The sequence below is a fragment of the Gopherus flavomarginatus genome, chromosome 13 (genome assembly GCF_025201925.1).
Source record: "Gopherus flavomarginatus isolate rGopFla2 chromosome 13, rGopFla2.mat.asm, whole genome shotgun sequence".
NCBI classification, from domain to species: Eukaryota; Metazoa; Chordata; order Testudines; family Testudinidae; genus Gopherus; species Gopherus flavomarginatus.
In genome coordinates this window covers 26,263,788-26,276,050 of record NC_066629.1, presented here as the reverse complement: position 1 = coordinate 26,276,050, position 12,263 = coordinate 26,263,788, and the positions used below count along the sequence as shown (strand labels likewise).

The 12,263-nt window shown below is 40.4% G+C and overlaps 1 protein-coding gene across 5 annotated transcripts in view; it reads left to right on the top strand.

Annotated features, from left to right (window-relative positions):
- The window catches only part of CADM1 (cell adhesion molecule 1), a 295,797-nt gene extending 289,393 nt beyond the window's left edge, over positions 1-6,404 (top strand). For all 5 annotated transcript variants that reach the window (XM_050921828.1, XM_050921826.1, XM_050921829.1 and 2 more), the window contains 2 exons: positions 1,929-2,060; positions 3,106-6,404. In XM_050921828.1, the coding sequence (XP_050777785.1) occupies positions 1,929-2,060; positions 3,106-3,224 (251 nt within the window). In that variant the 3' untranslated portion in view covers positions 3,225-6,404. The remainder of the gene's footprint in view (positions 1-1,928; positions 2,061-3,105) is intronic.
- Positions 6,405-12,263: the final 5,859 nt, after the last annotated feature.

The window sequence follows — 12,263 nt, the reverse complement described above, 5'->3', positions numbered from 1 at the left end:
ATCATAATTAAATTATTTGTATGTATATCAGGCCGGAGCTACCCCAGTAGTGAAAGCTTTTTACTACCAGGAGAATTTTTTTTGCCACACTTAGTTTCACGTATTAGATATATTGCTGAAGGGGATTTTATTTAACATGGTTCTGTCTGATTGGCTGCTCTTCATTTTGTCCTTTAATGTGCACCTACTTGACCTAATTAAACCTAAACATTCCATAGTCTATGCCAATTCTACCCGTTTTGTTCTGTTACTTTTAAAAGGCAACTCGAAGAAACACTAAGATTTTTTTCTTTTTAATTTAAACTGTTTTAATTAAAATGAATTTTATGGAGCTCTTGGTCACGAATTATTTACTTATATCCTTCAGTACTTAATCTTAGAACAGAATTGGAAATATCGATAGAAAGTGTAAATCCTGAGCTCCTGCTGAAAACATTGTATCAGGTTTCGGCTCAAAAGAGCACCATTACCTTTAGCTGTCACGGATCTGTACACTTGATCGATAAACTTCAAATATTATTAGAGGTGGAGGCTTCAGAGATTTGCTCTGTTATTTGGAGAGAGATGGAGATAAATCTTTCTTAAAAATTGACTTGAATTTGCACTCTCAGTCTTCCTGGTGAAATGCATTTCTCTTTGGTGTCCGGGCAACTGCATGTGGGACAGATTTATAGGCCATGTGCTGCTTGTAGTGAAAGATTTAAATGGTAAATCCTTCACATATGACTTCACAAATCATGTAAAGTTAAAAGATTTTTACCGTTTCTGTTGCTGCTGTGCTTAAATTGTAAGGTACGGCTAGTAAATCATTTTAATAGAGGTGTCGCGCTTGACTCAATAAAAAAAAAAAGAGACAATGGTTTAGCTTCCATTCCAAATGTTAATGTATTAATCAACGGGAGAATAATTGTTTTTTACTATATTATAAATCTCAGTTGCCATTAGAATTGCAGCAAGGGTTGATGTAGCTGCATTCTTAAATTAAAATTGTTTACACTGCTATACATTCATTTTACATGGCCATAGCTCATTCTGGGTTCATTTCAGAGTTGTTCCCCTGCCAAATAAGTCATTCCTCTCTAGGGAACCGGCATCCTAAGGGAGAGATGCTTATAAAAGAAAATTAATTGCATGGCGAGGTGTTAAATAAATAAAATAAAGTGGCTGGAGGCAATGTACAATTATTGCTCGCTATCTGGGTTTGAAGATGGTTTTATGGTTTGCATTGAGAGTTCTGCTATTTGATGCATCATGGAATGTATTGAGAAAAAATGTATTTAATCATGTAATCCTAGATTTCTTTTGAAATTACAAACTTGAGAACTTGATCACTTGTTCGCCATGCAAATAAAATTGTGGGGGATTGAACATTCATGTAAATAAATGCCCTGTTGATATTTCCATACAACTGATATTTGATGTCACCATACTGGCACTCCCTGGCAAACTGTTGGATTGTCTCCTTTATCTGGGGGGAGGGAGAATTGAAATTGAAGACCAAGGTGTGGACAGACCCTCACAAAAGATGCAGATGAGTCCATGTCTCCCTTCCCTTCCTGATCTTGTTCCATGTGTATTAGTGGTGACTCTGCTGCTGCTTAGTGGGAAAATACCTTGTAAGTTGATCAGCCAGGCCTGTCTGCACCCTTGTGTGAACTGACCCATCTGGATCGGTGAGTCTCAACCTGTGGCCCAATCTGCACACAACTGCCCACATAACTAATACTCTCACTCACACACGCACGCATGCATATGAGGCCTACAAGGATAAATAGGTTGAGACCACTGGTCTGGATAGTTCAGTGCTTTACCAATCTCCTTTTAAAAGTAAAAGGGTGGATTTTCCAACCCTGGGCACAACTGCAGCCAAACCTTCAAATCACCCTGTAATAAGTCCCAAATTCCTATTCCTCTTCTGCTCTCGACAGATTCTCGAGCAGGTGATGAAGGGTCCATAAGGGCCGTGGACCATGCGGTGATCGGCGGGGTCGTGGCCGTGGTGGTGTTCGCAATGCTTTGCCTGCTCATCATTTTAGGGCGATACTTTGCAAGACATAAAGGTAAGCTCAGGCTTAAAACACAACATTGGGAAGGTTTGGCTTGGTGGCAGCTGTAACAGTCAGTTGGTGATACAGGGCACTGTGTTTTGCCACACAGCAGGAGAGAGAACAGAAAAAGCAACAGAGGGACTAGTATAGTGGAAGGGGATCCAGGAAACAGGAATACAGGATAGGAGGAAGCTAAAAGAAAGATGGGGGCACACAATAGAGGCAGAGAAGAAGGTGGAAAGCACAACAGGATTGGGAGAGAAGGCTAGATAAAAGAGATGTCATCTTTAATGGAAGGGCATGACATGCTTAAGAATATACTAATTTATTTTTGCAATCGCCTGTACTGGGAGGGGCAATATCATTCCAGACTCTTGCATGGCATGAAATAACTTAAAAATCATTCTATTATTAATTCAGTCCACTCATAAGAGCATTAAGGCCCTTCATCAGTGTGGGATGCTGCTGATGTTCATTTGTTGTACGTGCTCCTGGGAACCTCCCATATACTGGTGACAGCCAGTGTCACCGCTGAAGTGCCCATCCCTCCCATGCTGGAGGCTCTGATTGCAATGACAAAATTTTAAAAGGAGTGTGGGGGAAGCATGGTTATTGTAGTTCTCAATCTACCCAGTCATGGAGAGAGACTTGCCCTGGGTCATTATATAATGTCCAGCTATCTAACTAGTCATGTTCGTTCTTTCCATGGTGTCATTTTTATAATGCCCTAGACTGTCAGTTTCAAAGCTCCCTTGCAGAATTTAGATGCACAATTCCCACTGAACTTAGTGTGCATCTAAATCTATGAGGCAGCATTGAAAAGTCTCAAGCTTAATGTCTGAGGTCATTGTACTGTCTTGCTGATTAATGCTATCACAGCTGTTTACACTTGAGTAACACCTACGGAACCCCTAGATTCAGACTTCTCTCCTTCCTTCTGGTGATGGTTCTTTTTCTCCCCCCTCCTGGCTTCTTCACAGTAAAGCAAGTGGCAGTGTTACAGCCATTTATGCAGAGACCATCAATGAGTCACAGAACCTCACTGCTTTATTTTCAGGTACATACTTCACTCATGAAGCCAAAGGAGCAGATGATGCAGCGGACGCAGACACAGCTATAATCAATGCAGAAGGAGGACAAAACAACTCTGAAGAAAAGAAAGAGTACTTCATCTAGATCAGCCTTCGTTTCAATGAGGTGTCCAACTGTGGACAGTTACTGGCCCAATTTAGATGACAGAGACAGTGATATTGGAAGTTGCAACCAGCTTGTGTCTTTTTTCTGTTTTTTTGTTTTTGTTTTTGTTTTTGTTTTAAATGAATGGGTGGAGAGATGTCAGACTGGGAGGGTCCGGGATTGGCTGTGTAAAAAATGTTATTTGTAAAGTACACTCTGCTGGTCGACACCTCAGTTTGGGTTTGATTTTTTGGCCAAGTCCAGCTTGGATTTAGTTTAGTTAAATAATTTGCAGAAAATTCTGTGCCTTGTTTTGTTTTTTATTTTATTTTATTTTGGGGGGGGCGGGTTATGTGTGTTGCTTCTTTTTTCCTCCTTTCTGTTCTTTTTTGGAATTGCCTGCTGGAACCCCTTGGAATAGATTTGATCGTTTTTAGCGTGTTTATTTTAACGCCACTATTTTTCTGTTCAAAATTCAATCTCATTGGAGGAGGAGAACCAGCACGCTTTAGATTTTGTAGTTTGCAAGTCAGTGTATCCATAATACATTCTTCTCTGTTGTCTTAAAGGCTTGGATGAAGAAGCTATGAAAACTGTTTGCGGCTGCCCGTGTTTCAAATGCTTTCTAGTGGTGGAGAGTAGAAAATAGGCTGTGACTCAGACAATGTACTCCGTTGGCTACGGAGAGACATTACTGCACAGGGTTATCTGCAAGTGAGGTGTGTCACTGTGAGATTGAATCTGTCTTGAATTCTGTGTTTGTAGACTGCTCAGTAGAGGTACCCTCATGCTGTCTGGACAAGTTTGGGGCATGAAGGAATCCTCTTTGTTGTTGCCGGAAGCAGAACTGACAGATGAAGGCTGTTCATTTTATGCAAGTGGACAAATTTCAGTTGCCACAGGAGGGAAAGGGGGAAAAAAAAGGAAGTTCTGCTCTGATTATTTCTGTTTCAAACAATTCCATCAAGCTTTCCCAATCAGCCTTACTTCTGCCTAATTTGCTGGAAAAAGAAAAGTCCTCATGGTGTGCAAAGAGGTCTAAATGAGCAGATTCTATATTATTTTTCCTTCTTCTCTTTGTGCTAGTTAGGGAAGGCAGTGGGATCTGGCCTGCATGTACTGTATATTACAGATATTTGTCATGCTGAGAGATCCAACCAGAGACTGTGTGAAACTTTAATACCTTAAGATTTGATTTGATAAAGCAGGAGGGACAGAAGAAGGGTCACTATTGTTTTCATGCTGGTGTGCCCTGTTTCTCAGTTCTGCAAAGGTCAGAGCAGGTGGAAATAACAGCATGTAGGCTTTTTCAGTCACTTAATCAAAACTCAAATGTTGTATTTTTTTATCTGTTTACCTTTCATACACTAGGCCTTGGCCTCATTCCTCAGCCTTAAGAACCATTTGCCAACAAATTACTGATCCTTGCATGAATGCAGTCATGGTGCACAGTTACTGAAAATAAGTTACCTAGAAAATGTTTTAGATTTGTAGCCTCGGGAGAAACTGGATACGTGAAGTTGCCTTTTCTTTTCTTTTCCGGTAAAGGAAATGTGGGGATTTGCATTAAAAATTGCAAGGAAAACAGATTATAAAATATTTAGGTGAAGAAAAATTAGTATTATGATGGACCTACAGATGACAGTCCACAATGAGAAGATAGCATTAAAAAAACCATGTATCTATACTGAACTGTTCAGTGAGTAATACTGGATTTTGAAAGACGAATTTTTATTATTGTTACATTATGTAGAAAACTTACACTGATTTATTTAAGGGAAAAATTTGCATCTGTTACAACTTCTTGGGCTTTTAGGAAGCATTTTTTACATTTGTGGGTTGTGTTTTTTTAACTTTTTGGCAGAACCACTGCAACGCAAGAGCCTTTTGGGAACGGGTTGGCATGTAAAAGGGGAAAAAAACAAATCTATTCTTGAGCAGTATTTTGTCTTTTCCCCCTCCCCTCGGAATCCACAAAAGTAAAGTAAATTTTGTCAAGTGCAGCTCCCTTTTGAGCTTTCAGCACCAGCTTGGCCCACAGCCACGGGCAAGAAGCATTTAGCATTTTAGTGGAAGGTTTTGGGGGGAGACTTTTTTACACACTGATCACAGAATTGGCATTCTGGTTTTTTTTCCGACCAGCCCATCTTTCTGTTTTGAAAGTGTACAGTAGTGCAGTGTTACCGATGTAACTTTGACTTACAATGTTGACATGTCTCAGGTTCATGTGTTTTGATTGGTGTTTTCCGTCTCAGGTAGATTGCAAAATTTTCGGCCTCACACATTGGAAGAGAACTAAATAAAACAAAAAACCCCAGGAAATTATGGATTTTAGTTGTATATTGGTTTATGTATTTTTTTTCTTCAGTATACAGTGCGCTGTTGAAATGTATTGTTGAGTATTACTTTGTACAGGTTTAGATCATAAGGGTTTTTTTTAAGAGTGTAGAAAGAACAAACTTTTTCTTTAATGAAGGATGTGTAACTGATGGCAAAGAAGCTTGTTCTTTACTCACCTGCCCTTGTTGTTTTTTCCCCCTTAGGCCAGTTCTGTTTTCAGGTGTCCATGGACGATGTTACAGTGTAAGAAAATACATATCCATATGTTCCCATTCACATTTTGTATTGGTTCATGTATATCATTTTTACAAACAGAGAAGTACTATAAAATATCTGTCTTCTTAATAAAAAAAAATTAATGTTACAAAACTATTCTTTAATCTCACTTTTCAGTCTTCACTGCAACTAGCCACCATGGCTGAGGAGGTGAAGTCCATTCTTGGCTCGCCTACGGTGAAATTCCAGTTTAAAAACTTGTTGTGGGTTTCCCCCAAGATCTATGGCAGCCTAAAAATAAATCTCCCTTCTTTAATCCTCCCTCCCCGTCTTTTGACCTGTTTCTCTCTCGCTGTTCTGACTCACAAGTGGTTGTTAGGCAGCCATCATAACCCAAGCCAACGCTATTCTTTGGCCAAGGCAGCAGTGCTAGTTAGAGCCACAGCACCTTGTAATGTTTAGGGCAACTAGACAACATGCCGAGTCAGCCAGAACATGCCGCTGTTGTGTGCATTTGTATTTTTAAGTCCCTTCTGTGATCACTGACCTATGTGTCTTGTATGATTTCAAATAGCTCATGTAAAGATGCCTTAAATTTTCATAATTAAAAATCCTTTTTATTAACATTTCACTGACAATGGCCTGACATATTTTTCCCTGTTTGACTACGGTTATGTTCTTTCAGAGGCATGTACTATGTCTGAGTTAGTCCCCGTTTATTTCTGACCCCATCTTGTGCAAAGTTGAAAAATATAGTGATGATTAAATGTCACTCCTTTATTTCCGGTGTGCTTGTAGGAGATAGTATTAGCCCTCTGTTTGGGTCTGTCACACAAGCCGGCTTGAGTATCCTGAAGAAAATGTCTCTCACTTTTGGATGTAACAAACAATGATGGTTGCTCCCGAAACAAGAGAATCATTTTAAAAGTTTCTTCAGCTCTGAATTATTTCTGAACGTGTGCTGTCAACATAGATTTTTTTAAAAGCTCTTCTGAAAGCTCCAGACATTCTTTTCCCATATTTGGCAGAAGGATAAATTGAAGCCAGGTCCTTGGGGAAGGGAAATTGAGTCTTCACTATTGTTTTGGCTAATGAGTTTTCCCAATATGTTGGTTGGGGCTCTTAGGTGACATATAGGCTTTAATTGGTGCCATCTTTCAATGCCTTCTGCAAGTTTGAAAAGAGAAATCTTGCTCTGTAGAAGAGATTTTCCTTGGAGAGAGGGTTTTCTGATGCTTTCTTTCAGAATGCTAAATCCACAACAGTGTTACTCAATTCCACAATTTAAAAGGGAATGTTTGTTGTTTCTTTTATTTTTAAATGGCCTGCCAAAGAGAAGTGATTCAGCCTGTGCATAACAGTAGCAGTCGCATTTCCCCTGTCCAGACCACAGGCACTAAAACTCCAGAACCACAGGAGTCAAATTCCCCAAAAACAAATTATGCGCGCATACCTGAACATACTTAGGGTGGGTAAAAACATCTAAGTGATGTAAGTGACAAGTCCTATTGAATTTCAATGAGATTTGTGTTCCTAAATCATCTAGGTGACTTGAAAAATCCCACCATTAATGTATTTAATAATAAAAGACCAAGAAACACAAAACTGTTGTGGACCAAGAAGCCGTAGCTACTTTGTTAACGTACTTTGGGTCAATTAAAGAAAGTCTGACTTTTTTAAAGACCTATTTCAGTGTCTTTAATTTTTTTAAGCATTCAAACAGTCATTTGTAGAATACTGTCGTACTGTTTTACACTCTAATGAACGCTGTCACCTAGTAGAATGGCATGTTCGTGCTTTGCAATTTATTGACTCAAGAACTGGATGAAAAATGATTGACAGAATAATTTATTACCGATAACATTCTGCCTCTTTTAAATCCATCTCTGTTGCAGCTCCAATTTGGATACCCATCTTCTTCACTTTCTCCTCTAAATTGCTATAGGATGTGGCTGTGCACTGTAAAACGACTGCTGTGTTGCACTTGGGAGGTGGCTGCATTTTATTGGTGAGTTAAGTGATCTATGTAGAAGGGTAGAAACCTTTGGGATAGAAAATATCATAAATGCAATTGGTTGTATTGTGAAGAAATCCTCCTAGATGTGAATGAAATTAAATTTTAATCCCATATTAGTCACAGGATCTTAGATTCCAGAAGCTAAAGAATTTAATGCCATAGTTCTTGAAGATGTTGCTGTCATACTCTTTGTTTGTTTTTTTTCAGATCACACAAGCTAAGCAGAGGCGTAGGCTATGATCAGTACTTGAATGGGTGACCTCCAAATCAAACCCCAAGTACTGGGGGAGGTGCAGTCAGCAATTGAGTTAGGTGGCTTACTTTACTAAAAGTTGCTTATCTCTGAGTTCATGCTGAATGCGATGCCCCAGCATGGTGTGGGGGATGCTTATCTGCAGGGTGTTGTCTTTCGGCTGACACATAAACCTGTGTCAGCTAAACCATGTAAAGTTCTCATGGTACTTTTTGCAGAAGTAGAGTTAACTAGAGGTATATTAAATATTAATTATCTGTTTGTGGTAGTGCCCTTTAGGTACTAGATGCTTTCCAAAGTTATAGTACTGCCTTTGCCTTGTGGAGCTTACAGTCTACAAGGCAAAAGAACACACGCAAGTTGAAGGGAAGAGAACGATGTGGCAGTTAAGTAGTCAGGGTAGTAAGTGTTGAGATTAGATAATATAACACAGTGCTTTCTTTAGTTAAAATAGATAAATTATCTCCAGATATCTCACAACAAAGCCATAATCAGAAGGTTAGTTTCATGTTGAAGTCCTTATGGGAGGGGTCGATATTCAAAAGGGATTTAGTACAGATAGGGTAGTGGCCTAGGAGATCAGTTCAGAAAGGACATTCCGTGCACAGAAAACAGTATAGAGGGCAGCATGGAGTGGACATAGAAGACATGGAGGCAGGACAGAGGGGCACTGAAACAAAAGCAGCCGATCAACAAGTCATGGGAAGAGTTATGTAGGGCCTTAGAGGCAAAGACGAGAAGTTTGGGAGGAAGGGTAGTCTGAAGCAGGGCTTCTAGGAGAGGGATGTGGTCAGCTTGGTCAAAGAAGGTCTTAGTAACAGAGTGTTTTGGGGACAACATGGGTGTCAGGGATGCTGGAGAGAAGGTTACAATAATCACTGGGAGACTGAGGATCTGAGCGAGCGTTTGGCTTGTGCAGAAAGAGGCAGAGACAGGAAGAGGTTGGATTTGGATACAGCCTGTGTGTGAGGGTCAAAGGACTGGCAGATAACTCCCAGATTACAAGATGTGAGTGGCGGGGGGAGGGTGCCCATAGTGACAGTGAATGTAAGGACGGGGGAGAGTTCAGGTCTGTTAAACTTGAGTTTACAGCATGCTCTCTGGGAGATGTTGGAGAAAAGCTGATGTAGAGAAGTGGCAGAATGGAGACAAAGCAGGAATGAACATGTTCAGGCATCTTGTAAAGTACTTGAGAATCCTTCAGGATGAGAATTTTTTATTACTAGATGGGACTCTAGATTTCTTCATCCGCAAATGCAGGCGTGCCCTGGTCATGCACCAAATCCCTGTCATGTACTGCACAGTTCTTCCCCAGCTTCACCTCAAAACCCAATGCAGAGTTTTATGAGGATTATACAAGGGGATGATGGGAAATTATCACCATCCCCGTTGGCGTGAGCATTTATTTTGTTGTCATTGGCCTTGGGGAGCAGCTTAGTAGCAGGTTTTAAAACTCTTCTGTACGCTCTTTACGGACAAACATGAGCGTTGCCTGAGCAACATACGTCCTTCTGTCTATGGTGCCTGATTATGCCCTATTACCATCGTATCTGAGCACCTTAAAATCTGTAACTTATTGATCCTCCTAAAACCCCGATGAAGAGGGAAGAGCTATTTTCCTGCACTTTACAGAAGGGGAACTGAGGCACAGAGATTTCCTCAGGGCGAAGTCTCAGTTCATAGGTCAGTGACCTAATCACTGAACCATCCTTCCTCTCTAAAATACAGCTCCAATGGGACATGGACCCTCCCATCTTTTGAATGCCCTCCCTGCGCTATAAGTTCAATGGACTATACGTAGTCCTACGTTGCCACTCAGGAGCGCTGAACATATGGTGAGAGAGGGGTGTCAGCTTTTATTTCAGCTCATTTAGAGTCCTCTTCCTTAATGCTGCCAAAAGGTCACTGGACGAGTGAGGAAGTTGAAGCACTCTTTAAGAATAGCAGGACCAAGTTAAAAGAAGGGGGGAGTAAAATCCACAGGATACAGCCAGTAATGAATGAAACAAGTGACACCTGCAAGCGCTGGGGATTGTTAGGCAGTAAATACCCTGCACAGAGATGACGACATGGCTGCACCGGCTTTGAAAGGTTTATATAATTATTTCAATCATGACCAGGAATTACTTAGATATCCTGCAGTTTTACAACCATTTAGCCACGAAAAGAAAATGTGTCCAGTTTCACAAATCTAATCCTTAAAGCCATAAAGAATCAGTTTTGGAGAAAACGAGAGCTAGACTTGGGGAAAATCAAAGCACATTATATCCTTTCTGCAGCGTTCCTCTTAACATGCATGGCATCTCATTCACTCATATTCCCAACATGATAGTCTTAAATCTTCCTTAAGTGATATCTTCTCAGGTTAATTAATCTCCAGGCTTAAACTTGCTGTGAGCAGCAGGAAGTCCATCCTGAAGTCAGCAGTGTTACGATTGCATCTTCTAATACTGTTTATCCTGCATTAGTGTTTACTTAAGGAGAAAATTGATCTGTAATTGATATTTCAATCTTCCAGAGCTGATGTTGGGAGAGTCTAGTACAAATCTTTAATAGCAGACAAATATTTAAATCCTGTAATAGTAGGGCAATATGGAAATGTGCGGCTTCCCCCCTTCATTCCCACCCCAAATTTAGCTCTGATTTCTGTTTTCTTCAGGTTTGATCATTTCATTATTTTGAAACCTGCAACATGCTCAGAGAGGCAGAATCCTAATACCTAAAACCTGTTTGACTAGAGACACCAGACTTGATTAAAAAGTGCTGCCGTGAAAGGAACTTTCCAGCACTAATCAGTCTCAGTTTAGCTAGTGACGAAATCAATGTTAATTTCTCCCCAGACATTTCCCTTAGGCCACCTCTTCTGGAATCAGGTTGTGAGGCAGCTGCAGTATTTAAATTAGAGGCATGAATCTTTTATGGCTTGGACAAAGGAGTAGGGGTGGGGGTATAGCTATTGCTCTTTGTTGAATAGGTACTACAGAGATGAGCATTGCAGAACTGCCCATAAATAAATAAATTGAAATATACTTGAGATTGTGTCTCTGTGCTGCCCTGCCAAAGCCTGTTGCTGCAGATCTAGGAAGAGTCTGGCATTTACAGCTGCTCTTGACTGTGTGCTTTTGAGTACAGTCCTCTGCAAAATCAAAAACTTGACTAGCAGAGCTACTGATGCCGCAAGGAAAACTTGGAGAAAAGTAGGAAGAAAGAAAAGTTAAGGAAATTTGCATAAAAACACAGTGCCTATGTTAGAGACACTTATAAAGTGTTATCGATTTACAGGGTATTTTACAACCACAGATTAGATGCATGCCCCTGCTGTTACTGTTCCCTTCAAGCCACAATCCCCTTTGTGACATCACATTAAATTGCAGTATGTCTGGTCTTCATCACCATAGTATCTGAGCCACCTTATAGTCCTCTAGAGCTCTAGCTCAGATAATACAGTGTGTGTGTGGCCTAACCACTCAAGTAGGACACAACAAAGTTGATAAATCTTGATTTCATGCAAATATCTCAGTGAGAGAGAGATGTAGAAAATCTGACAAATGATCAGAATAGCCTCCAAGTAGAACATCTTTTTAAGCTCTACATGAGGCATCTGAGGAGCTACAATGGAAACACTGCGGTTTCCAAACCACAAGAGCTGAATTTATATTGCTGTCCAAGTTGTGCCATGATGCTACTTGGCAGAGAGTCACAATACATTCCAAGCCCAACTATTCAGAAGTACCTACAGCGTGCACAGCTGCCAGACTTGAGCCTGCAAAACCTTTTCTAATCTCCTCACTCTGCAGTGCATCTTCTGATTGTTTCCCACAGGCTAAAATAATTCCATTAAAATGTTTTCAAGATTACAAAAAGTGAGTTAATTAAATAAATGGAGAGGTATTGATGTCTCATGCACTTAACGTATTATTGCACAATGAATGATTGGACTTCTTTTGTCTTGAATGTAGTATCAGTCAGGGAGCATCACCTAGAAAAGGCATAATTGGGAGCTCTCAGGTCATCTTCCACCATGCATGTGTAACACATGGGTCTTGGACTGCTACTCCCCATGTATTTTAATTCTGGGCCTCTCCAGAGCAAACAATGCAAAGGTGCGTTGCTCCAAACAGTGAAAGGGCTTTATGGGTAACTCATTAAACTACCCGATGACTTCAATCTCTTTGGTTCCTTGGAGTTCCATAGGTCGGGTGTTTTGAGCTGG